General features: G+C 40.5%; 1 protein-coding gene and 1 pseudogene across 4 annotated transcripts in view; one reads left to right on the top strand and one right to left on the bottom strand.

The window, feature by feature from the left end:
- Nucleotides 1–220: 220 nt before the first annotated feature.
- ABL2 (ABL proto-oncogene 2, non-receptor tyrosine kinase) overlaps nucleotides 221–26,144 on the top strand; it is a 127,359-nt gene continuing 101,435 nt past the window's right edge. For 2 of the 4 annotated variants that reach the window (XM_012772589.3, XM_012772583.3), the window contains exon 1: nucleotides 224–643. In XM_012772589.3, the coding sequence (XP_012628043.1) occupies nucleotides 487–643 (157 nt within the window). In that variant the 5' untranslated portion in view covers nucleotides 224–486. Of the gene's footprint in view, nucleotides 644–26,144 lie in introns of all 4 variants that reach the window. The other 2 variants (XM_012772585.3, XM_012772587.3) reach the window with 2 other exon arrangements.
- Nucleotides 18,750–20,852, bottom strand: LOC105875508 (RNA-binding protein 39-like; annotated as a pseudogene).

The following is a 26,144-nucleotide window of genomic DNA, read 5'->3' as shown; positions in this document are numbered from 1 at the left end:
GGGGGTAGGCTAAGGCGGACTCAGACTTGGGAGGCCGAGGTGTGGCGAAGGGACCAACAGAACGAAAGCCCCGACGCAGCAGTAGACCGCAAAAGAGGAGGGCACCGGGGACCCATCCTGCGACAAGGCTGGGCCGCCGAGCAGCCATCCCTCGGAGCCGCAGAAGGGCCGGGGCGGGCGGGCGCGGGCGGGAGACGCTCTGTCCCACGCTTTCCCAGAGCTCGGTGGTTTAAAGATGGCGGCGGCATTGGGGGCGCGCAGTCGCGGGAGGAGGAGGGAAAAGGAGACTCTGTGAATCGCTTAGAGGCAGCAGGGCGGCTGCTGTGAGGAGTCCGGGTGCGGAGCTGCCCGCGGCCCGGCCGCTCAGGGCCGGGGCCGGGGCCTGGGCTGGGAAGGAGAGGCCGGAGCAGCGCCAGGAGCCCGAGGCCAGGGCCAAGGAGGAATGTGACCGGGTCGGCGGGGGCGCGGGAGTACGCGAGCACAGGGATGGGGCAGCAGGTGGGCCGCGTCGGGGAGGCTCCGGGGCTCCAGCAGCCTCAGCCCCGCGGGATCCGGGGCAGCCACGCAGCCAGGCCCTCCGGCCGCAAGCGGGACCTGGCGGGGCGCACCACAGAGACCGGCTTCAATGTCTTCACCCAGCATGGTGAGTGTGCTCCGGAGCCGGCGCGAGGGCGTGGGGGAGGCCGGGGTGGGGCGCGGTCGGGTGGGAGGTGGACAGGCAGCCCCAGGGGTCGAGGGGTGCAGGGGTGCCTGAGAGTGGGGGCGGAATCTGCTGCCTTCTGGGCCAGTCGCGGGGGGGAGTCACCCCTCCCCCTCCCGTCTCCAGCCTGGCTGGCCGCTCCCGGGGGCGGAGAAGGAAAGAGAAGTGGTCTCAGGGACCGTGGATGGACTGTCCTCTACTCTGGGACAGGAATGGGCGGCTGGAGGAGGACAGTGGATGGTATCCCCAGGGGAGGGAGGATGAAGAGAGGTGTCAGCTTGATCCGGGAGGTGGAAGTATAAACCGCTTGTTGGCGAAGGGAACATGAGTTGTACCCCAGGGGATTGGGAAATAACTAAATCTCAGGAGGTGGCGGCGTATAAAGGTGTATGTATAAACCAGGTGATGAGCAGTGTCAGGATAATGAACTGTGAAGCGTGCCCTGAAATACTCTTCCGTAGGAAAGATAAGGGTAGGATCTCATGACTTCTGGCATTTTTGTGTCCGTTTTCTTTATTTTTTATTTTTTTCCTTTTTATTCATCTACTTGCCTTGTTTCTCAGGTGAGTTGTGTCCTTTTTCTTTTTTAAAAACTAGAAATGAAGGGCTTTGCCAAAACCTCAGTAATGTGATTTTAAGTAGGACGCAATTCTGGGATGGCTGGCAGGGTCTAGAGGTTGGTACGCATGGTTAGGACTTAAGTCTGGGTAAGAACAAGTTTTTCTTTGTACAGTGTGTATGTTTGTATGCATAGACATACTTAACGTATATATCCTCTATATAGTCTGGAATCTATTATTTTGGTCTCATTATGTATTTTTAGAATAGTTGTCTCCAAACTCTTTTATCATACATTCTTATCACTAAAAATTTTGAGCATGTACTTTAATAATTTATATGTTTTTATTTTATACATGTACTACTGCACTTATATGTTATGCAATTGATAAACATACAAAGAAATAGAATTTAAGAAAGAATGAGGTGAAAATAATGTGTTATTAGAGTTCTAATAGTTTTTTTTGTGCAGCCCAGTGGATGCTTTTGCACTTTCCCAGAGGTGTACGGGTGCTACTTTTGAGGCCACTTTTCTAGTGGAAGGAAGAGTAGAGAGGGGAAGAAACAAAATTGACCTTCATGGGGTTGAGATACCCTAAGTCCGGAGAGGGAACAAAGATTCAGATGTGGACTCAATAGAAAGGACTGGATAGTTGAAATTGGATGAGAGGTAGCAAGCTGGAGTTTGACTGATGATGCATATAGAAACTAAAGAAGGATAAAAGAGCCAGGCTGTTTTATACTACACAATTTAGGGAAGAGAAGAAAAAAAAGAAATGTAAACTATTCGTTGGTGGTGGAGTTTTTTTTTTTTTTTTTGAGACAGAGTCTCACTCTGTCAGTCTAGCTCACAGCAACCTCAAACTTCTGGGGTCAAGCGATCCTCCTGCCTCAGCCTCCTGAGTAGCTGGGACTACAGGCATGTGCCTCTATGCCCGGCTAATTTTTCTATATATTTTTAGTTGGCCAATAAATTTCTTTCTATTTATAGTAGAGACGGGGTCTCACTCTTGCTCAGGCTGATCTTGAACTACTGAGCTCAAGCATCCTCCCGCCTCGGCCTCCCAGAGTGCTAGGATTACAGGCGTGAGCCACCCCGCCCAGCCCTTTTTTTTTTTTTTTTTTTTTGAGACAGAATCTCGCTTTGTTGCCCAGGCTAGAGTGAGTGCCGTGGTGTCAGCCTAGCTCACAGCAACCTCAAACTCCTGGGCTCAAGCAATCCTCCTGCCTCAGCCTCCCGAGTAGCTGGGACTACCGGCATGCACCACCATGCCCAGCTAATTTTTTCTATATATTTTTCGTTGTCCAATTAATTTCTTTCTATTTATAGTAGAGATGGGGTCTCGCTCTTGCTCAGGCTGGTTTCGAACTCCTGACCTCCAGCAATCTGCCCGCCTGGGCCTCCAGGAGTGCTAGGATTACAGGCGTGAGCCACTGCGCTGGGCCTGGAGGTGGAGTTTTGAAGGAAGTAGTAATAGATGGTAGCATGCAAAGGAAGAGGTGAACCCACTGGGTGAGTTGTGTCAGAGAGTTCTGAGTTTGGATTTTGTAAATAAGCTGAGTTATTTCTTAATGGACGAGATACAGATGATTTGACGCCATTCAGCTTTACATGTCTATTATTAAACATGTGCTTGAGTGTCTATTTAAAGGATATGAACATTTTATGAAGGTGCTATATGAGATAGTCTTTATTATTAAAATCACCTAAAACATAAAAGGTGAGAATGAATTAATAGTTTTCAGGGAAAAAATCATCCAAGTAGCTTTGCTTTGTGGTAAGTGTTACTGTGCATTGAACTTGGCCCAGTGAGCAACAGTTGATCCTCTTTCTCAAGTATCTGACTCCGGACATAAGGTTTTTCAAGAAGAAAGAAGTCATGTAGGCTGGGCGCGGTGGCTCACGCCTGTAATCCTAGCTCTTGGGAGGCCGAGGCGGGCGGATTGCTCAAGGTCAGGAGTTCAAAACCAGCCTGAGCAAGAGCGAGACCCCGTCTCTACTATAAATAGAAAGAAATTAATTGGCCAACTGATATATATATAAAAAATTAGCGGAGCATGGTGGCGCATGCCTGTAGTCCCAGCTACTCAGGAGGCTGAGGCAGAAGGATCGCTCGAGCCCAGGAGTTTGAGGTTGCTGTGAGCTAGGCTGACGCCACGGCACTCACTCTAGCCTGGACAACAAAGCGAGACTCTGTCTCAAAAAAAAAAAAAAAAAAAGAAGTCATGTAGAATGAAATAGGAAGAGATATTAAGATGGATAAGATTTGGATCTGTGGAGCAAGAAAAAGAGAACAGGCTGAGCAGGAGAAACTACTTGACCAGGAACAATGGAAATGGATGTAAAATTTGTTGATGTGATAGGGAGGAGACATCTTTCAGGAGTGAAACAGCATGATGAATTGGAAAAAAAATCCTAGAGCAAAAATTGGAAGAGTCAAATTCTGGTCCTGGCTCCACCTGGCTGGGTGATTTAGTCACCATCTTTGCATTTCTTTATTTGTAAAATGAGATTAGGCTGGATGATCTCTAACATACCTTCTTGCTTTAAGGTTTTATGATTCCAATTGAGAAGCAGTGGGAAGAAAACTTTGAATAGGTTGGATGGGACTAGGTCATGGAAAATCTGGCAGAGAAGTTTATATCAGTTTACCTGATTGTCTAGTTTATTGGCTATATCAATAGATCCAAGCATGACAGCTGAAAGACTTTCCTTGAATGGAGGCAGCAGAAATAGAGAGGAGGGATAAGTTCAGGGGAGTTTTTATTGATTCAACAAACAAATTTTTTTGAGCACTGTTCTGAACTAAACTGACTCTGAATTCAGTGAATAAATTAACTAGATTCAAAAACTCCTCAATGGATTATATCAGTTGACATCTATATGAAAAATCTAGATCCTGGAACTAGTGTACAAATCACTGTCTTGGTGATATTAAGTTATTAGCACATAATTTCATATATGAAAGTTTGGTCTGTTAGGCTCTTGAGTTTACATGTGGATTTTAATGTAAGTCAAGTATATTCAATCAGTCAAAATGTACAGGTGTTACAGAAATGGTTTATCAAAATCCATTTTTCTTTATTTAGCCAAAATGATAATTTTTTTTCATACTTAACAAATTGACTGCCTCATTAGAAAACAAATTTTTTGCCCTGGAGCCACGGTGTTTTATTAAAACAAAATGATCTTTTCTAATTTATTATTTTTTATTGTTTTCTCTGTGTGAGTTATATGCAACTCAATCTACATTTTTAGAATTAACTTGTCAATATTAACTGTAACAATAAGAACATCCACAAGTAAGATTTTCAGGAACCAACTGCAGAGTTTTGCTTCATGGGGTCCCAGGGTCAAAACTAGCCTGAGTTAAATACAACTTTTTTTTTTTTTTTTTTTTTTTTTTGAGACAGAGTTTCGCTTTGTTGCCTAGGCTAGAGTGAGTGCCATGGCGTCAGCCTAGCTCACAGCAACCTCAATCTCCTGGGCTCAAGGGATCCTTCTGTCTCAGCCTCCCAAGTAGCTGGGACTACAGGCATGAGCCACCATGCCCGGATAATTTTTTCTATATATATTAGTTGGCCAATTAGTTTCTTTCTATTTATAGTAGAGACGGGGTCTCGCTCTTGCTCAGGCTGGTTTTGAACTCCTGACCTCGAGCAATCCACCCGCCTCGGCCTCCCAGAGAGCTAGGATTACAGGCGTGAGCCACCGCGCCCGGCCTAAATACAACTTATATGGCAGTCAATGTGTTAATAATATACGTAAGCTGTTATAGTAAGTTGCTTTGCCAAAGGTGATTTTTGTGACTGTAGTTTAGAAGGAATAAAAATAATGGGCCATTTTGGGTATGAAAGAAATGAGTGCTGTCCGACTTTTCTGAACTCCACTATTAAACCTTAAGCTGATGTTTTGTGACTAGTGATCTAGTGTTGAACACTTACTTGTCTTTAAATATCTGGCATACTTTTCAACAGCTGAATGATTTCAGTTCAACTTTACTTCCCTCTCTCACTTATTTTCTGAAAATTCTATTAAAAATTAACCTTAAATTATGAAGTTTTGAATAATGAAAATTTTCCCTTAAATCAAACTCATTATTTTTTCTTTTTTCTTTTTTTTTTTTTTTTTTGCCAGTTACTGGACATGGAAAAACTCATTATTTTAAGTGAGCTGATTTATTATTTTTTCTTTTGGATTTATAGTTCGAGTCTTAATCTTTGCAGACTAAGGATGCAAGTACCTCAGGTTGAAGATAATAAGAACAGAAAGGCTGTTTAATTATGGTGACCTAGTATAGCAGTCACTGATTCTTATGAGAACTAAACTTTTTTTTTTTTTTTTTTTGAGACAGAGTCTCAGTGTGTTGCCCAGGCTAGAGTGCCGTGGCGTCATCAAACAGCAACCTCAAACTCCTGGGTTTAAGCGATCCTCCTGCCTCAGCCTCCCGAGTAGTTGGGACTATAGGCATGCACCACCATGCCTGGCTAAGTTTTTCTATATGTATTAGTTGGCCAATTAATTTTTTTCTATTTTTAGTAGAGATGGGGTCTTGCTCTTGCTCAGGCTGGTTTTGAACTCCTGAGCTGGAGCGATCCTTCTGCCTCGGCCTCCCAGAGTGCTAGGATTATAGGCGTGAGCCACCTCGCCTGGCCTGAGGACTAAACTTTTAAAAAAAGAAATCAGCTTTTTATTTATTATTATTTTATTTATTAGATTTTATTAACCTCCAGATCTGTAAGTTATACACATATAGTGGTCTCTATATTTTTAGCAAAGTGACAAAATAAGTTGTGGTACAGATCAGATTGTGTTATGCATCTCAACTGACAGTAGGATCCCAGGTAAAATTGTGAAGACTGAAGTTTTTCTGTAAGCATCTTCAGACTGCTTTAAAAAGAAAATGAAAACCAAATAAAAGAAAACCCAGCATCACCTCGCCTTCCCACCATTGTATGTTGTTTTTTTCTCTTCACTCTATCAAAATAAGGAATGATGATAATAACATTTGTGTAGTTTTTAAAAAGTTTTTGAAGACCTTTCATGTCTTTCATCTCATTTGACCTTTACAGCTGCTCTGAAATAGGTAAGGCAGATATTAATTTTCTCATTATATAGATGAAGAAGAGTTTAGAGAATTAAGTGACTTCTCCAAGTCACATAGCTGTTAAGTGATAGAGCTGGGACTGAACCCAAGTTTTTGTCTCTGAGTCTTGCCATAGTGTAGAGAATATAGGTTTCAGAATCAGAAATGGATTCAAATCCTGCCTTGTGTCTGACATTGGTACATGATTTACGATTCACAACAGATTGTTGAAAGAATTAAATAAAATTATGTAAGGCTCTTAAGGAAATGCTAAGCACTAAGTGCTCAATAAATAACAGTTTTATTGTCATTATTTACTTCAGGGTGATTGTGAAGAGTTATATATGAAAATGTTTTGTAAACTAAAGCTCTGCTATTGTTACTGTGATGGCATGCTGAAGTGTAGAACTTCTTACCATTTTTATTTATTTTTTCTTGATTATTGGAGGATTTTCAGAAAGCAAAAAGATAGGGGAATTTTGGGGATCTGAATCTGAAATCACTTTAGGTCCACCCTCCTCTGAAGGTAAAAATGATACCTTCTTTGGATGATTTGTCTTAGGAGCTGGGTGTCAGAGGATACATAGTGCTTGATTCCTGCAGACATTTTTTCTTCCTTCAAAGAAATTGAACCAGAAGCACTGGCCAGTGCTTATGTAAAGTTGATAGATACCTCATTCTAAGAGGGCACATTTGTTTGTTAGTGTTTAATGGCTATTTTTTGCAGACAATTTTTTATGACTTTTTTATTGTAACTTTCATCTAACATCCTTTTAGACCTTTTTTTTTTTTTTTTTTTTGCCTTTCTGTATTATTTTTGCCTCTGGTTGTAAAGCTTAATAGCTTGTTTTAGTAGGATTTTTATTTTCTTGAAGTTATAAGTCAAATTGGACTTTTTCTCAATATGATACTTCTCATAAAGAGATTTAGAAATACTTAAGAACCTCATCAATCTTAACAGATGTCCTTCGGAATTGGTAAATTTGGATTTTTACTATAGATACTTCAAATCATATAGAACAGTTGTGAAACTTCACTGGAAGAGCTTGTTAAAACACAAAATTGCTGGGTCTTAACCTCCAGAGTTGCTGATTAGGTCTGCAAGGGGTGTGAAAGTTTGCATTTTTGACAAATTTTTAGATGATAGTGGTGCAGCTGTTTGGGGTCCATCCTCTGAGAACCCCTGGTCATGTGAGAGTAAAAAGAGTAATGGGCTTTCCGAGGGCCGCAGCAGGGACAATGGACGCTGCCCCAGGAGCAGGAGCTGTCCTATCCTATCCCCTCCTCTTACACTTGCGTTGCAACCAATAAAGACTGTTTGTACCGTGAAAAAAAAAAAAAGAGTAATGGATCAAAGGTGATTTCAGGATTGTTAGAAAACCATATAATGACTCTTCTTAAAACTAGTTCAAAATCCTATTTGTTCCAAGTTTAGTAGTGTCCACATGTAGGTGGCCACTGTCTTATACTGTTTTTTTGGTGTTTTATCTCTAAGTTAATATGTCGAAGGTCTCTTGAGAGATACATTTTTGAAAGAATCTGAAGTCATCAGGGAAAAGGGAGGCAGGGAACATACAAGGAAGGATTCTGCTGACAGACTTGTGCTAAAGTAGGTTAGGCTTCAGTTCCTGAAAGAATTGGGTGATGACATGATTGCCATTATTGAGTGCTGTGTGCCAGACATGTTCTAAGTACTTAATATCTATTTTGTTTTGTTTTGTTTAAACCTCATAAACCCTACTTACTCAAATTGGAAAAGATTAGAGACCAAAGAAATTTGAATATCTATGATGGTGCCTAGTTACTTTTTGGGGTATGTGTGTGTATATACTTATGTATATGTGTATACATAAGGATTTTTAGGCATTTTCACCCCGTCTTTCGTGAGACCAGTGATGAAGTTTTTAGAATGGTAGGCCAGGATCAGATTTATATGGTCTGTTGTTATAGATTGAAACTTAGGTATATATGATAGTCTAGTGAAGGAAACAGCAGACACTCACTATGCCACTTGGAATCTCATGGTAATGTTTAACTACTGTCTTTGTCTCTAGGCTTAGTGTTAGTAATATTTCTTATTAAAGGCTTTTACATTTCCTCCTCCCCCTCTGTTGATAGGCTATAACAGTGATAGTATTATTGGACTGCTGTAAGAGGACGAATGTGTCAAGCCATACTTCTTTTTTTTTTTTCATATCTTAAGTTTATTTACAAACATATCTAGTATGCCATGAGTTCAAGAGTTTGATCCATTTTTCAAAGAGATTGCACCTCTTAAAATGCTCTTCATATCTGTTAAACGGATGAGTTAAAACATCTTTACTTCTTAAGCAATTGGTGTCTTACTATGAAGAAAGGTGCAGCAAATCCAGATCCAAAGTACACAGTCATCATAGCTAGTAACCGTCACTTATTTTCCACAGAAAACGGCAAATTCTTCCCCGGGCCCTTCTCATAGTGGCGCCTACGGACCACAGAGGTTGTGAACCTCCGGATCTGTGTGCCCACATGGCGCTGTCGAGAGCTCCGCGAAACGCGCGGAGAAAGAAGACGGAGGAAAAATCCAAGCCATACTTCTTTATGAATGTGGAAAAGAGTATAAAATATTAGCTACATATATACCCTGTAGTATTAGTAGTTGACCATACTAATAGAAAGTTTTTAGAGAATTCCTGACTGATAGTATGGTGTGTATATAGGCAGTGAGGTACTGATTGCATAAATATTTGTGTAAATGACTCTTGAATTCTAAGATACTAGGTTGCAAGGATTGATTATTTTCTATCCTTACATAGTTGGTAAAATACATGCCACATAGTAGGTATTCTTAAGTAATTGAACAATTTTTTCCTTATTTATTTGACATTTATAATTCCTTTTATTTATTTCTATAGTAGTCAATGTCAATTAAAAGCATTTTAAGTGACAGTATGTCTGATTAGTAACAGTTTTGCGTGATAAAACTTTGTAGGTAGCTATTTTTGTCTTAGACTATCCAGGTGTATGATCTTATCTGCTAGAGTGTTTTGAGGTTAAACATAAATAATTTTGGGGCACATTGTCTTATAGACCGTTAGTTTTTGTTTTTTTTTTTTTCTTTGAGACAGAGTCTCACTCTGTTGCCCAGGCTAGGGTGAGTGCCATGGCGTCAGCCTAGCTCACAGCAACCTCAGACTCCTGGGCTCAAGCAATCCTCCTGCCTCAGCCTCCCGAGTAGCTGGGACTACAGGCATGCGCCACCATGCCCAGCTAAGTTTTATTACAATCAGTAGTAACAACACATCTAGGGTAAAACGTACAATTACCAATTAATTTGTGTTTTTGAACTGAGGGGAATGTTGAGTTTTATAAATACATTTCTAATGTTGATGAGCTTGGTGACAATTCATAGTCATAATGCTCCTTCAGTAATTGACACCATTTGGTTAGAACTCTGAGCATGGATTTGTAAACGTATGGAAAAGGTATGTTCTGTGGATACTATGTAGGAATTCCAGATTCTCTCCAGATTGGATTTATGTTTAGTTTTTGAATCAATATGTTTTTATAACTTTGCTGATAGCCCATTAACTAACTCTAAGACCAGATTCAGTGTGGAATGATTACTACTGTGAAACTGATATTTAACTTTAAGGAGGTCTCAAGGAATAATATTTTATTTTATAAAAATGTTTAGTTATCAAAAATTAACTTTCTAAAACCAGTAAACTCTAAAGTCTATCCTTAGTGTGTGAAGAAAGTATATTTCTAAAAGAAAATATTTCAAACATACAGAAAAGTGCAGCATAAACATAAAAGTATGCCCAGATACCTATCACTCAGATTTAATAAATGTTAATGTTTTGTCACTTTTTAAAAAAGAAATAAAACATTATAGAAACAATCGAATGGCCTTTACAAACCGTTTTTCTCCCTTCTTATCCTGAGATTAACATTACCTAGACATTAGTATTTATCCTTCCTCTCTATGTAGTAACATGTTATGCTGTATGTACTGTATGTAATCATCTGTAATATATGTGTGTCCTAGTATGTAACTTTCTATGTTTGAAAATTTACATAAATTCTGTACCATATATATCATCTTGCAACTTTCTTTGCTGTTTTTAAGTTGAGACAGGATCTTGCTATATATTGCTCAGGCTGGTCTTGATTTCCTAGGCTCAAGTAGTTCTCTTGCCTCAGCCTCCTGAGTAGCTGCCACTGCACCTGGCCATCTTGCCACTTTCTTTTTTTACTATACTGTGTGTTTATGAGATGTAGCTGTGTTGAAATATATATATTTCTAGTATTGCATTGTTACACTATACCATGGTTATTCAAAATTTTTCATATTGATGACATGGTTTTTAATTTTGCAAATATTGATACTTGGAGTTTCTATTTGCTATGGCTAGAAAACTCTGGTTATTTTTATTAGAGTAAATATATGCAGACAATTTAAAAAGTCAAAGAATATGAGGTTTAAAATACAAAAGATTCCACAAAACCAGCAGCACCTGTTTCTTCCCTAAATTTGCATTGTTCAGTATGGCAACTACTAGCCACTGTGGCTATTGAGAACTTGAAATGTCCGTGTTGTAATTGAGAAGTACTGTAATAAAATACACACTGTATTTTAAAAAGTTAGTATGAAAAACAGTATGTAAACTATTGCATTAATATAGTTTATATTGATTACATGTTGAGATGATGTTGTAGCTATATCAGATTAAATAAAATATATTATTAAAATTTTATGAATTAAAATATTAGTGTAGCTGCTAGAAAATGTAAAATGGCATTGTGGCTTACATTATATTTCTGTTGGACAGAGCTGCTTTAGATGGTAAGCTCTGTGAGAGCAGCGACTTGGTTTTATTCACCACTGTAGTGCTGCTGTACCTTTAACAGTGCCAGGCACTCAAATATTTAAATGAATCCATACATTCAGCAAGTAAAGGAAAGAGTATTTTCTTTATTGTGCACTCATGGGTATTATACTTGGCATGTTACGGTGTAGATTTTACTCCATAAGTGCTTTGAACTAATCTGAGTTTTCTTTCCTTTTCCTTTTCCTTTCCTCCCCTCCCCTCCCCACCCTCCCCCTTTTTTGAGACAGAGTCTCACTTTGTTGCCCAGGCTAGAGTGAGTGCCATGGCGTCAGCCTAGCTCACAGCAACCTCAAACTCCTGGGCTCAAGCAATCCTCCTGCCTCAGCCTCCCGAGTAGCTGGGACTACAGGCATGCGCCACCATGCCGGGCTAATTTTTTCTATGTATATTAGTTAGCCAATTAATTTCTTTCTATTTATAGTAGAGACGGGGTCTCGCTCTTGCTCAGGCTGATTTCGAACTCCTGACCTGGAGCAATCCGCCCGTCTTGGCCTCCCAGAGTGCTAGGATTACAGGCGTGAGCCACCGCGCCTGGCTAATCTGAGTTTTCTTTGTAGTTATTGATTGGTAAGCAGTTATTTTAAATTTGGTTTTATTTTCCAGTATATGTTTTTCCTTTGATTTCCCTGTTTTTTGCTAAATTGAACTTTCAAATCTTAGAAGGAAAACCTTATGAAATCCTATCTTTATCACTCTATGTTTCATTTTCTATTTTATTTTGTTTTGTCATTAACCTTGCTGTTTGGAAAAAATGGAATTCTTTTATAAATTCTTTGTTCTAATGTTTTAAGTCTTCTGTTTTCTGAAATTATTAACCACCTTCAAAGAGAAAAGTTATCTTGGCCATGCGCTATGGTTGTTAAAATGGCTTCGGCTCTTGAGCAAATATTTCACCAAACTGTTCTTTCTCAAGTCTGAGGTCTTACTTATCCTTTTATATTTAAGTATTTCTTCTTTCTTCTTGGCAATGTATGAAATCTTTTTGTTTTTATTTATTTATTTATTTTTGAGACAGTCTCACTTTGTTGCCTGGCTAGAATGAGTACCATGGCATCAGCCTAGCTCACAGCAACCTCAAACTCCTGGCCTCAAGCAATTCTCCTGCCTCAGGCTCCCGAGTAGCTGGGACTACAGGCATGCACCACCATGCCCTGCTAATTTTTTAAATATATTTTTAGTTGGCCAATTAATTTGTTTCTATTTATAGTAAAGACAGGGTCTCCCTCTTGCTCGAGTTGGTTTTGAACTCCTGACCTTGAGCAATGCTCCGTCCTCGGCCTCCCAGAGTGCTAGGATTACAGGTGTGAGCCACCGTGCCTGGCTGAAATATTTTTATTTTTATCCTTTAAAATTCTTCCTGTTAAAGCTTAAGAGCTTGATAGTTTGAGAAGTCTGTCTTAAAGGATTGTTTCTGAATCTTTACACTTATATCTTTGGATTTTTGTTTTCTTTTTTTTTTTTTTTTTTTTTTTTTTTGAGACAGAGTCTCGCTTTGTTGTCCAGGCTAGAGTGAGTGCCGTGGCGTCAGCCTAGCTCACAGCAACCTCAAACTCCTGGGCTCGAGCGATCCTTCTGCCTCAGCCTCCCGAGTAGCTGGGACTACAGGCATGTGCCACCATGCCCGGCTAATTTTTTTTTATATATATATCAGTTGGCCAATTAATTTCTTTCTATTTATAGTAGAGACGGGGTCTCGCTCTTGCTCAGGCTGGTTTTGAACTCCTGACCTTGAGCAAGCAATCCGCCCGCCTCGGCCTCCCAGAGAGCTAGGATTACAGGCGTGAGCCACCGCGCCCGGCCTGATTTTTGTTTTCTAGTTTGGAAAATTTTGATTCATGTGCTACGGTGCCTGGCTAATACTTTCTTGTTTTCCATACAATTTTCCTTTTCTCTTTCCTCTAATGTCCTTATATTTATAGATTAATTCTCATTGATCTCTTTGCTAGACCTCAGAATTGGCTTTTCATTATTATCAAATTTCATCGAATTTATTTCAGATTTGCTTGTGTCGAGCTATTTACATACTCTGTAGTGGTTGATTCTTCTACCTTAGCAGTTTTCTGTGGGTAATAGGTGTTGCACTCTTGGTTGTAAGTAGGAGAGACCAACTTCAGCTTATATAATACAGTACATAGAAAACTTACATGGAGATAGTGGGAGATCAAGGACAGGAATGCAGCTAGGCTGGCCCAGAAACAGGAAGTAGAAGGCTTATAGAAATTCAGGCAGGATTTATTTTCTGTCACTTGTTTTGGCTTCTATTGCTCATTTTATTCTATTCTCTCAGACATTCGCTTTATATCATAAGATAGTCTATAACACATGTTAATTTCTTAGTCTCAGTTTCAGATTTCCAGAAGTGTCAGTGTAATTGGTGGTCTCCTCACCTATTACAGGGTTTTCCAACCTCTGTAATATTGACATTGGGGCTGATCGATTCTTTGTTGTGAAACTATCCTGTGTATTGTAGGATGTTTACAATAGCATCCCTGGCCTCTATCAGTTAAATGCTGGTAGCACTCCTTTTCCAATTGTGACAATCAGAAATTGTCTCCAGATGTTGCCTGTGGGGGGAAAATCACCCTTGGTTGAGAACCAGTAACCTGGAATGTATTCAGCTGCTGTGGGCCTATCACTGTGTAAGAAGGACATTTCAGGAGAATCATTGTGAGCTGGACAGACTTAAAAAAAAAAGCCTGATAGGTATTTTCTGGTTTTTGTAGCAACTATAAATTTAACACTTTTTCATGATTGTTGGGGGTTCCTTTGTAAAATCATTTTTTCTTCTTTAAAATATGTGTTATTAACATGTTTCTTATTAAAATTTTCGGTTGGAGTTGTAGAGCTTGCCACTTTTGGTCATTTCTCTGACTTTGCATTTCTCTGAATCTCTTGCTGGTTTGTTTTTCTTTTCTTTTCCCTGAGAGTGAGTGTGTGTGTATATATGGGTGAGGGTATTGGTTGTTTTTAAAATAAAATTTTTGATTTTGGTAGCTAGGGAAACATAAATGTAGAGTTTAGGAGAGGAAGAGATGTTAGAAATCATGTATTCTAACACACTTGATTTACAAATGGGTAAATTGATAACTTGGAGAGTTGAAACAAGTTTTGGACACATAGCAGTATATGTAGCAGAGAAAAAGTAATATCTTTTTCTCACCCATTGCTAGATTCATGACTGAGACCACTATGGCAAAAGATAGATTAACAAGAGAAAAGCATACAAATTTGTTTTATGTGAAATGAGAGCCTTCAGAGATGAAGACCTAAGGAAGCAGGGAGACCTTACGTTGATATGCTTATGTTTGATGAAGAGCGGACAGCTGTGGAGAAATATGACTGGACAAAGGAATCTGACGGTGATAAGCTGGGGGAATTTAGCAAGTCCTGTTCAGATTCTTCTCAGCCTCCCTGTGTCTTCAGAGATAAGGACATTCTTTTCCTCCAGGTGTAGGGAGGGCACCTCTGGAACCTGGGTCTTACAACCTTCAGAGAGGAAGGTCAGAGAATTCTTTTATGATGTGCTTCAGAGTAGAAGCGTAGGAAGTCCTGGAGACTTTGTTTCTGCTGTCTCCTCAAATGCCAGGGTGCTGGATTTTGGAGTAGTGTGACCTGGACCCAGTCAGAGAGCACAGAAAAATTAGAATTGAATCTATTTTTCTTTTTCTTTTCTTTCCTTTTTTTTTTTTTTTTTTTGAGACAGAATCTCACTCTGTTGCCCGGGCTAGAGTGCCATAGCATCAGCCTAGCTCATAGCAACCTCCAGCTCCTGGGCTCAGGCAATCTTTCTGCCTCAGCCTCCTGAGTAGCTCGGACTACAGTCGTGTGCCACCATGCCCGGCTAATTTTTTCTATATATTTTAGTTGGCCAGTTAATTTCATTCTATTTTTTTTTAGTAGAGACGAGGTCTCGCTCTTGCTCAGGCTGGTTTCGAACTCCTGACCTTGAGCAATCTGCCTGCCTTGGCCTCCCAGAGTGTTAGGATTACAGGTGTGAGCCACCTGGCCCGGCCTGAACCTGTTTTTCTCAGTTTAGTTTCTTATCTTTTGTTGGTATGTATTTTTTATTTTGTTATTTTAAAAGAGACAGGTTCTTGCTTGGTCACCCAGGCTGGAGTGTAGTGGCAGGATCATAGCTCACTGCAGCCTCTAACTCCTGGGCTCAAGTAATCTAGGACTACAAGCATGTGCCACAGTACCTAGCTAATATAAAAAAAATTTTTTTATAGAGATGAGGTCTTCCTGTGTTTGTTGGCCAGGCTGGTCTTCAATTCCTTGCCTCAAGTGATCTTCCTCTCCTGCCTTGGCCTCCCAAAGTGCAAGGATTACAAGTGTGAGCCACTGTGCCCAGCCAGTATTTTTTACTTTTGAAAGTAGTATATAGTAAGTATATAAGTATATAGTAGTACATATTGAGCATTTATGTGCCAACTCTACTGCAAGCTTTAATTATCTCATTTAAGCCAATAGGTAATGCAGCCCATTATCAGAACAAGGCATATGTAATTCCAAAGGTTATATTCTTTTTTTTTTTTTTTTTTTTTTTTAGGTTTGGTGGTATATTTTAAGTTAATAATATCAAAAATACTGCTGATAGGTCCTTGCCTGCGAGAGTGGCCACTGTGTTGGTGCTCTGGGGCTTGGACCCTGGCTAGCCAGAAAAAAAAAAAAAAAAAAAAAAAAATACTGCTGATATATAATCGACATAAAAATACTGAGCTATTCGGCTGCACGAGGTGGCTCACGCCTGTGATCCTAGCACTCTGGGAGGCCGAGGCGGGCGGATTGCTCAAGGTCAGGAGTTTGAAACCAGCCTGAGCAAGAGTGAGACCCCGTCTCTACTATACATAGAAAGAAATTAACTGGCCAACTAATATATATAGGAAAAATTAGCCGGGCATGGTGGCGCATGCCTGTAGTCCCAGCTACTCGGGAGGCTGAGGCAGGAGGATCGCTTGAGCCCAGGAGTCTGAGGTTGCTGTGAGCTAGGCTGACGCCACGGCACTCACTCTAGCCTGGGCAACAAAGCGAGACTCTGTCTCAAAAAAAAAAAAAAAAAATGCAAAAAGAATAATAATAAAAATTAAAATATTGAGCTATTTTACAGCCAGTCTTTCAAAGTCCTCAAAATCTGGTCGGTATCTTACGTCTTCATTTGTCCTAGCTGCTTTTCGAGTGCTCAACAGCCTTGGCTCTCTGATCTAGAAAATGTCGGGGGCTGGGACACTGACGATTGCCGCCTCCCTGTTGCTCCGCATCTCTCAGGGCAGTGCTGGGGCCCCTCCAAAGGTTATATTCTTAACCATTTTGTGCTTTAGTGGTAGAATGGTTTTAAGGGTTGTGTGTTTGTGTGTCAGACGCTTTAGTATCTCATTTAATACTCAAAACAACTCTGGGAGCTGAACATACTCTCTGGCTTTACATACAAAGGTATTTAGCTGAGAGATTGTCTCTTGCCTTAAAACCACACAGCTAATAGGTAGCAGAGCATGATTTAAAGTTTTGTGGTTTCCCCAACTCATTGCTGAACCTAGGGAGAGAGATCTTGCATTGATGCTCCACTATCTTCCCATAGCCCTTATGATATTTTATTTTTAACATAAATATATATTTATTTATAATAAAAGGAAAATCAAATATAACAATATAATTCACTTTATTAAGGGCTAATATATATAACTGATTTGTTCATTTTGAGACTAGTCTTCATATACTATTATTTTTGTGCCTTTCTCAGATATTTTTTAGACTTGAATCTAAAAGAAATATTAATGAGCCAACATTAATATTAATGAGCTTAGATGATTACTATTACCAGGAAAATATTTCTTTGAAAAAATATATTTAAGAGATTACTAGAATGACTTTCCTGACCTTGATGTAAACAAATTTTTTTGTACTTGCAGTTCTTGAAGCATTTGAATTTTCTAGTTCATTGCTTTCATTTATAACATCAGCCAGAGCTGTAACCATTTATAAGTATGCTGTTAATAGCATGGACTCTGGTATTAGTCTATGTGGGTTTAGATCCTGGATTAAATATATGATTTTGGTAGGTTGATATAGGTATAAAAAAAATTTAGAACCTAAAGAGATCTCAGAAATCATGTATATATGGGCAAGTTATTCATTCTCTATGTGTCTATTTCCTCATCTATAAAATAGTCATGCTAATAATACCTACCTCATAGAGTTGTGAGAATTAATTATTACATGTAAAATTCTCAGAGAGTAAATGATGAATATTAAAAACTCAAAATGTGGTATTTAAAAGTTGCTTTTCTGGCCGGGCGCTGTGGCTCACGCCTGTAATCCTAGCTCTTGGGAGGCCGAGGCGGGCGGATTGCTCAAGGTCAGGAGTTCAAAACCAGCCTGAGCAAGAGCGAGACTCCGTCTCTACTATAAATAGAAAGAAATCAATTGGCCAACTGATATATATATAAAAAAAAAAATTAGCCGGGCATGGTGGCACATGCCTGTAGTCCCAGCTACCAGGGAGGCTGAGGCAGAAGGATCGCTCGAGCCCAGGAGTTTGAGGTTGCTGTGAGCGAGGCTGACGCCACGGCACTCACTCTAGCCTGGGCAACAAAGGGAAACTCTGTCTCAAAAAAAAAAAAAAAAGTTGCTTTTCTAACATTTTTATTGGTTGAAATATGTTTCAAACAATTCTAAATACACTTAAAAATGAGATAATTTTGAGACCTTAATACAAGGTATTCAGAATTTTTTTTAAACACTTTACAATAACATTCTTTAATGAAGATAAAAACTCATTAAGTAAATATTGCAAAGAAAACAAATATAACATGGGCAGAATTACATAGTTTTGATAGTTCATGAGACATAATTTTATTTTTCTATAAGTTTTTTAAACAGCTATACAGTCATATTTTTAAAAATCCATTTCTTTTATATAATAGGAATACTCTAACACAGTAGAGTCTCATAATGCCTTGGTGAACACCAATTTGATGTTTTAGAATTTTAATATGTTATTGACAAATTTTCAAACTCAGGCAAGTTTAGAAATGTCTTCGTGTTGAATTCCTTCAACTCTGCGACCTTTTAAAGGGCCAGTTTCAATGACTATAGTAGCTGAAAAAGTCTTCTCATTAATGGACTCTAAGGTACCTTCATTTCCTCTGTAACCTCCATTTAAAACTAGAATTCTTTTTCCTGGTGCTGGAATGACTGTCTCTAAATGAGTCTGGTCAAGTTTCAGCTTGTCTCCAAAATCAATCATCTTGACCACAGCTGTGTATTTGTCAATTACTTCCTTAACAATACCCTTTTTCTTGTGATATTTGTCACCCAGTTTTTTGGTTATAATTTTTACGATGATTTCAGGTTGTAGCCAGTAATCTGTTCAGGCAGTTCTTTTCTTCTCCTCTTCAATCTCCACGATCTCATCCAGTGCGGATTTATTTTTCTTCTTTTTTTTTTTTCTTTTCCTGTTAACATTTTTATTTTTTCAAGGTAACAGGAATTGTATACAAATGACAGTAGACCTCTTTATTTTTATCTAAATAAAAGATATTATTCAAGATGAATTCTCAAGAAAGAAAAAAAAGCTATGTACATAAGGGACTATATCTTCCTTCATCGTCTACTTGGAACCAGTAGTTGTGTTGCTGTCATAGAATCAGGAAAGAGGTTGTGGTAAGTTGGAAGAGGTACATATGCTGCTGTTATCATTTTACCAGCAAACCACCTGCCATGCAATGCATTGACGGCAGCAATAGTTGCAGCAATCGATGGGCACTTTACATACACATTGCCCTGAGCTGAATTTTTGTCAACATAAATATGAATAACTCCTCCATGTTTATTACATTTTTCAATCACATCATCCTTAATCTCTGTATTCCATCCAATTTCTTCTGTTTGAGGGTTAAACATGTTCAAGAGTTGGAAACACTGTGTTGCAAGTGGTTGAACAGAAGCAGCTGCAGCTAAAGCTGAAGCTTCAGTCTGTTGGGAAAGTCTTGTTTGCAAATCTATAACAAAAGAGAATTCTGCCACAGCACCAAATGCCAAAGAACCACTCATTTGCAGAGCCTGCTGTGCTGCTGGTGGAATCTGTAAACATGTACCCTCTGCAAGTCTTGCCATTAATTGGAGACGACCAGTTGTTCCCAAGTCAATTCCAGTCCTTTCCAGTTCATCACTATCCAAAAATGAACTAGCACTGGAAGCATCTGTACATGACCAGCTTTCATTGGCCTTCCTGCTAGTTCAAATCCATTAACTTGTTTTTTTTTTTTTTTTTTTTTTTTGAGACAGAGTCTAGCTTTCTTGCCTAGGCTAGAGTGAGTGCCGTGGCATCAGCCTAGCTCACAGCAACCTCAAACTCCTGGGCTCAAGCCATCCTCCTGCCTCAGCCTCCCAAGTAGCTGGGACTACAGGCACAAGCCATCATGCCCGGCTGATTTTTATATATATATATATTAGTTGGCCAATTAATTTCTTTCTATTTTTATGGTAGAGACGGGGTCTCGCTCAGGCTGGTTTTGAACTCCTGACCTTGAGCAATCCACCCACCTCGGCCTCCCAGAGTGCTAGGATTACAGGCGTGAGCCACCGCGCCCGGCCCATTAACTTGTTTCAAAGCCTTTTTGGCACATTCCGAGTCTGAAAATGTAATAAACCCATATCCTTTAGATCGACCTGTTTCACTGTCCATCAAAAGCTGGATACTTTCAATCCTTCCAAGAGGCTCAAAGATGCCCCGAAGCATATCTTCAGTTATGTTAAAATGTAATGAGCCCACATAAAGCCTCATAGGTCCAGCACTTCCCTTTTGTAAATTGTTTGCCATTGCTGCAGCTCTGTTTTTTTCTGCCTGTGATGCCTGTACTATGATTGGCACTCCTAAAACTCGTTGGCCAGTCAATCCTATTGCTAGAGGCACTGAGCTAACATCAACAAACTCCACATAAGCAATTCCTTTGGAACGTCTTGAATTTCTATCAGAAATCATCCTCACATCTGAACCTTTCCTACTGTAGAGAAAAACTCTTCCAAATCCCTTGGTCAAATTCTTGCTGCCAGCTGCATGCAGAAAACTGTCCTTGCATCTCTTTCCTCAGGAGTTAGATTATCAATAGGCTCCCTCACAGGGCTCTTGTCTTTTCTGAATGGGCTTTTGCTTCGGGAACGCCCGTCTGCTTAATTTGATGCTATGAGGCAACCCAATCTTTCCTCGGATGGCTCTGTTAAATTTTGGTCTGGAGTATGGATTTCTGTAGCGACCTCTGAACATGCGATCTCGACTTTTAGAGCGGCTCCGACTCCTTTCTTTGCTTCTACTTCTCTTCCTTTCACGGCTTTCGCTCTTTTTCCTTTCTCTAACCCTACTTCGCTTCCGTTCCTTACTTTTGCTTCTCTTTCGTTCATGACTACGACTTCTGCTTTTGCTCTTTTTACTCTTTTTGCTACATTCTTCATGGCCGTTAGCACTGCTCAACTTGTTCTCATCCAAGATTGACAGTTCACACTGGAATCAAAGGTGAATTCATGGGAGTAGAGGTGAGATATCGTTAGGCAAGTCTTCTTGTAAGGAGCCTCAAGCATTGCTTCAATATCGATATCGTCTGCCATTTTCTCTAACCGCCTGTTGGGGCTTTCGGGCGCCTGTGGTGCTCGTATTCAGCAAGGGACCGCGACGATTGCTGCGGCCGCCGCTGTTGCTACTGTTAAGCCCTTAGGCCCAGGCCGCGTAGCGCCCAGCCCGAATATCGGGCTCCGAATATCGGGCTCCGAATATCGGGCTCCGGGCTCCGAGCGCGGCTAGGCCCGAGCGAATATTCACCAACACACATCTATTTTTCTTCTTTTCCTTGGACTGAGCTGAGCCCTGGGGAGGTTCTTTCCGTTTCTCTGACCCGCGCTCCCCATCGTCTTCAGCGCACTTGGCCCCAGAGAGCTTGACTGGGAAGATGTTGCTCCTGCTGAACTACATGCTCCTTTATTCAAATTAAACGCAACTTTCTCTCCCTCATTTTCTCTGCTTAATTCCGTAAAAATAGGAGCCTCCTGTTTCTTCCCTTCCAGACCTCTTCTCACTTGCTCTTCAATAAATTTGGCAGTTTTTCTTCATCATCAAGATCCTGCTGCTGTTGCTTCTCCAGCTCCAGTTGCGGGCGGGGGGTTTCGGGTCCCTGTCTGTGTGAATGTGCCAGCCTTTCGGTGTCTCGTCCACCGCCCGAGCCCTCCTGCCGGGACGTCAGGCCAGTCAGACTTTCCCACCGGTGGCGCCGTGTGGGTGTGCTCCCGTGTATATCCCTGTCTGTGTGAACGTGCCAGCCTTTCGGTGTCTCGTCCACCGCCCGAGCCCTCTTGCCGGCACGTCAGGCCAGTCAGACCTTCCCACCGGTGGCGCCGTGTGGGTGTGCTCCCGTGTATATCCCTGTCTGTGTGAACGTGCCAGCCTTTCGGTGTCTCGTCCACCGCCCGAGCCCTCCTGCCGGCACGTCAGGCCAGTCAGACTTTCCCGCCGGTGGCGCCGTGTGGGTGTGCTCCGGTGGCGGATATACTCATTGGAGGCAACGTTGCTGTGAACTCTCTTCGTGCCAAAGCGCCTCCTGAGAAGTTCTAGAAAGTCGTTTCGGAATTCCTCTGAAAAATAATCCATAAACTGCTGAGGATTTTCCGAAGCCAGTAATAGTTGTCTCTGATGAGATTCGGACATACAATGACACTTAAAGCCCTTCTCGTCCCGGCACTGCTTCTTGCACATCTGGCAATACCAGCGCAGCTTCTGACGCCCCTTGGATTTGATCCTGTTGGCAATAGCCTTGGGAGTAAGAAATTCCGACTTTCCCATGGCTACGCGACCACCGCAGCTATATCACTCTCAGGAGCCCGGCGCCCCTCCAACCGGAAGTGGAACCGGGTTGGCAAGGGTGGGTGGGACAAATCTGTATTCAGGATTGTTTTGTGACTAGGCTTAATTACCAGATTTCTGTGCTTCTGGATATACAGGTAAATATGTATATTTGTGTTTTTGTTATAACACCCACATTCTGATTGGATATATCCAGCATTTCACTTAGGTAAATCATAATCTTTATTTTTTTGCTCACAGAGGACATTTTGAAATGATCCTAAAATGCCTTTTCATTCACATAGATAGAAAAGCTAGTTGTAGGGGCCTTTGAAAAAAAAAAAAGAAGGGAATGGAGAACCAGTGGAGCTAACTCCAGAAGGTAGTAGAAGGGAATGTTGTTCTATGTGGGTGCATTGGGCACTCTTAGGACCAGTCAGTGTGCAGCTAGGCCTCAAAGAAACTGGAGCTGGTAAGATATTAGACAGTAGGACTATATCTTTCAGGGCCTGCAAGGTTCTGGCATCTTTTTTTGCTTTGTACATCTGTTCAGTTTTTCTCCAGCTGGCTTTCTCGGTTTCAGCTTGTTTATGGAGTGAAATGGCTGCTCAGCTCCTCTTTATCAAGACAACTCTTAATATATTTTTCTTTCTTTTTTTTTTTTGGCATTTATCCTTGCTGCTAAATGGCTCCATCTTTCTTTTAAAATTTAAGTTATTTATTTATTGAAGGGCTAGTGCATTTATGTTGTTGAAAATTCAAAGGATATAGACGTATTCCTGGCTGGGTGCCATGGCTCACACCTGTAATCTTAGCACTTTGGAAGGCTGAGGCAGGTGGATCATTTGAGCTTAGGAGTTCGAGACCAGCCGGAGCAAGAGCAAAATCCTGTCTCTACTAAAAACAGAAAGAAATTAACTGACCAACTAAAAATATATAGAAAAAATTAGCTGGGCATGGTGGCGCATGCCTGTAGTCCCAGCTACTCGGGAGGCTGAGGCAGGAGGATTGTTTGAGCCCAGACGTTTGAGGTTGCTGTGAACTAGGCTGATGCCAGGGCACTCTAGCTAGGGCAACAAGAGTGAGAAGAGAAATAGAAGTATTCCTGCCACACTTTTCCCCCCAGCCACCTCAATTTTTGGCAATCCAAATTACCGTGTTTCCCAAAAAATAAGACCTACACATAAAATAAGCCCTAGCAGGATTTCTAAGCATTTGCGGAATATAAGCCCTACCCCGAAAATAAGACCTGGTGATGGGCGTGGCTACACAGCGTATCTGGCCAACCCATGCATTTCCTCGCAGAGTGGTAAAGAAGATGAGCAGTCCTTCTCATCTGCCCTATGAGAGCTCTAGTGCTCCACACGAGAGATTGGGGCCAATGGTTCTAAAGGAAATAGAGTCGCAAGAAATTCAGGATGGAATTTGGGATTTGGAGAGTGATGATGATGTTCCAGAAGAAGATGACTTAACTATATTTGAATAAATGTAGATTGTTGTACCGTACTTTAAAAAAATGACACATCCCCTGAAAATAAGCCCTAGGATGTCTTCTTGAGGAAAAATAAATATAAGACCCTGTCTTATTTTCAGGGAAACATGGTACCGGTTTCTTGTATATACTTCCAGAGATACATTATGTGTGTGTACACACATGCATATGTGTATGCATGTGTATCCCCTCATCCTTAGTTTTTTAGACTAATGGAAGTATATTCTATATGTTTTGTACTTTGCTTTTTTTTCACTTAATATATATTGGAAATTTTTCGATGTCAGTAAATAAACTGTTTTTGTTTTTGTTGTGGAATGAATTCCTTGTTTTTTTTTTTAATGGATGCATATCATTTCATTGTGTAGATGAATTATATAATTAGGTTTTTTTCTTTTTTCTTTTTTTGCTGTTTCAAACAGTGCTGTAGTGAAAACCCTTACATGAGTTATTTTAGACATACACTAATATAACTATAGAATAAATGCCTTGAATTGGAATTATTGACAGAAAGGGTCTGGGGACTTCAGAATAACCATCTATTGAATGAACTGTTGTCTACCCTTCTGTGTACTAAAATCCTGTATGCCTTTGATTCTATTTCTAGGCTTTCTATTCTGTCAATTTGCCTGTCAAATTACGTGTCAGTATCACCCTCTGTTAATTATTGTACTTTTATGATATGTAGTATAGCATGTTGGTTAAGGATATAGACTTGAGCTAAACTATGGGGCTTTGAGTTCTGTCTTTACTTTGTCCTTAGCTGTGTGACCTTGGGTAAGTTACTTAACATTTCTGTGATTCTGTGCCCTTATTTATAAAATGGAGATGAAACTGATACCTAATAGGGTTGTTGTGAGAATTAAATGAGTTAAGTTATATAAAATATTAATACTTGGAAAGTGCTTATTAGCATGTAGTTAGTGCCATATAAGAATTGGGTCTGTCTTCTTTTGTTGCTGTTATTGGTAGGGCTGGTTCCTCTTCATTGCTTTTTGTTTTTAGAATATTCCTGGCTATTCTTTGTGGTTTTTTGTTTTTTGTTTTTTTTTTTGAGACAGAGTCTAGCCAGAGTCTCACTTTGTTGCCCAGGCTAGAGTGAGTGCCATGGCGTCAGCCTAGCTCACACCAACCTCAAATTCCTGGGCTCAAGCAATCCTCCTGCCTCAGCTTCCCGAGTAGCTGGGACTACAGGCATGCGCCACCATATCCGGCTAATTTTTTCTATATATATTAGTTGGCCAATTAATTTCTTTCTATTTATAGTAGAGACGGGGTCTCGCTCTTGATCAGGGTGGTTTCGAACTCCTGACCTTGAGCAATCTGCCCCGCCTCGGCCTCCCAGAGTGCTAGGATTACAAGGGTGAGCCACCGTGCCCGGCCTCTTATTTGCTTATATTTATTTATTATTGAGACAGAGTCTTACTTTGTTGCCTAGGCGAGAGTGAGTGCCGTGATGTCAGCCTAGCTCACAGCAACCTCAAACTCCTGGGCTCAAGCAATCCTCCTGCCTCAGCCTCCTGAGTAGCTGGGACTACAGGCATGCACCACCATGCCCCGCTAACTTTTTCTATATATGGCTAACTTTTTCTATATATATTAGTTGGCCAATTAATTTCTTTCTATTTATAGTAGAGACGGGGTCTCACTCTTGCTCAGGCTGGTTTCGAACTCCTGACCTCAAGCAATCCACCCACCTTGGCCTCCCAGAGTGCTAGGATTACAGGTGTGAGCCACCATTCCCGTCCTGCTTATATTTATTTAATATTATTAACTTATGATCCGTTGGTCTGTTTAATCAGGATATACTAGGTAGATAATGAGTTAGTAACAGCAATAGTCCTCCTCCATCCACCCCCCCACCTGTAGATTAACACATCAAGGGTTTGTCACTCACACTAATTGTGTAAGTCCAATGTATATCAGTGGGGAGTAGGCCTCCCCACCCCCTCTCAGTAGGAAGTAGGGGTGGGCTGTGCCTATTTTTTGTCCCTCTGAGACCTAGGCTGACAGTCTTTGACCATCATTCTAGAATGCTGGCAGTTGTCATTGGGAGGGAAAGAAATAGTGATGAATCAATGGTAGTGGAAACTTTAAAGCTTTTTATATTTCATTGGCCAAAGCAAGTAATATGGGCCTCACATGATGTCAAGGGGATGGGGAAGGTACAGTTTTGCTATGTGCCTGGGAGGGTGGCTGGAAATACTTGATGAAGAGCTGTAATGACTGCCATGGTTTGCTCTGCTAGTTGCTAAATATTTGGGTCACCCTTTATGTTGTAGGCAGCATACAATCTTAGAAAACCCAGGTTTCTATCTAGTAACTACATTGATCTGAAACTCTAGAATTTGAATGATGTTCAGAGTCTGTTAATCAGATTCAAAGGAAGATCTTCTTGGTCCAGATAATTGTCAGTTAAACAAATAAGTTATTAGCTGGTTTATTAAAAACTCATCTTACTATATATATATATATATATATATTTTTTTTTTTTTAGGTTCCTTGGTGGGTGGTAGGAGTGGAGATGAAAAGGATACTTTCACTTTTAACTCTCCATATATCTATACTATTATGATTTTTTTTTTAACAGTGTGTAGGTAGTGCATAA

Source organism: Microcebus murinus, chromosome 2 (genome assembly GCF_040939455.1).
Source record: "Microcebus murinus isolate Inina chromosome 2, M.murinus_Inina_mat1.0, whole genome shotgun sequence".
Lineage (NCBI taxonomy): Eukaryota > Metazoa > Chordata > Mammalia > Primates > Cheirogaleidae > Microcebus > Microcebus murinus.
Note: the sequence above shows the minus strand (reverse complement) of the source record. Positions and strands in the feature narration are given on the sequence as shown.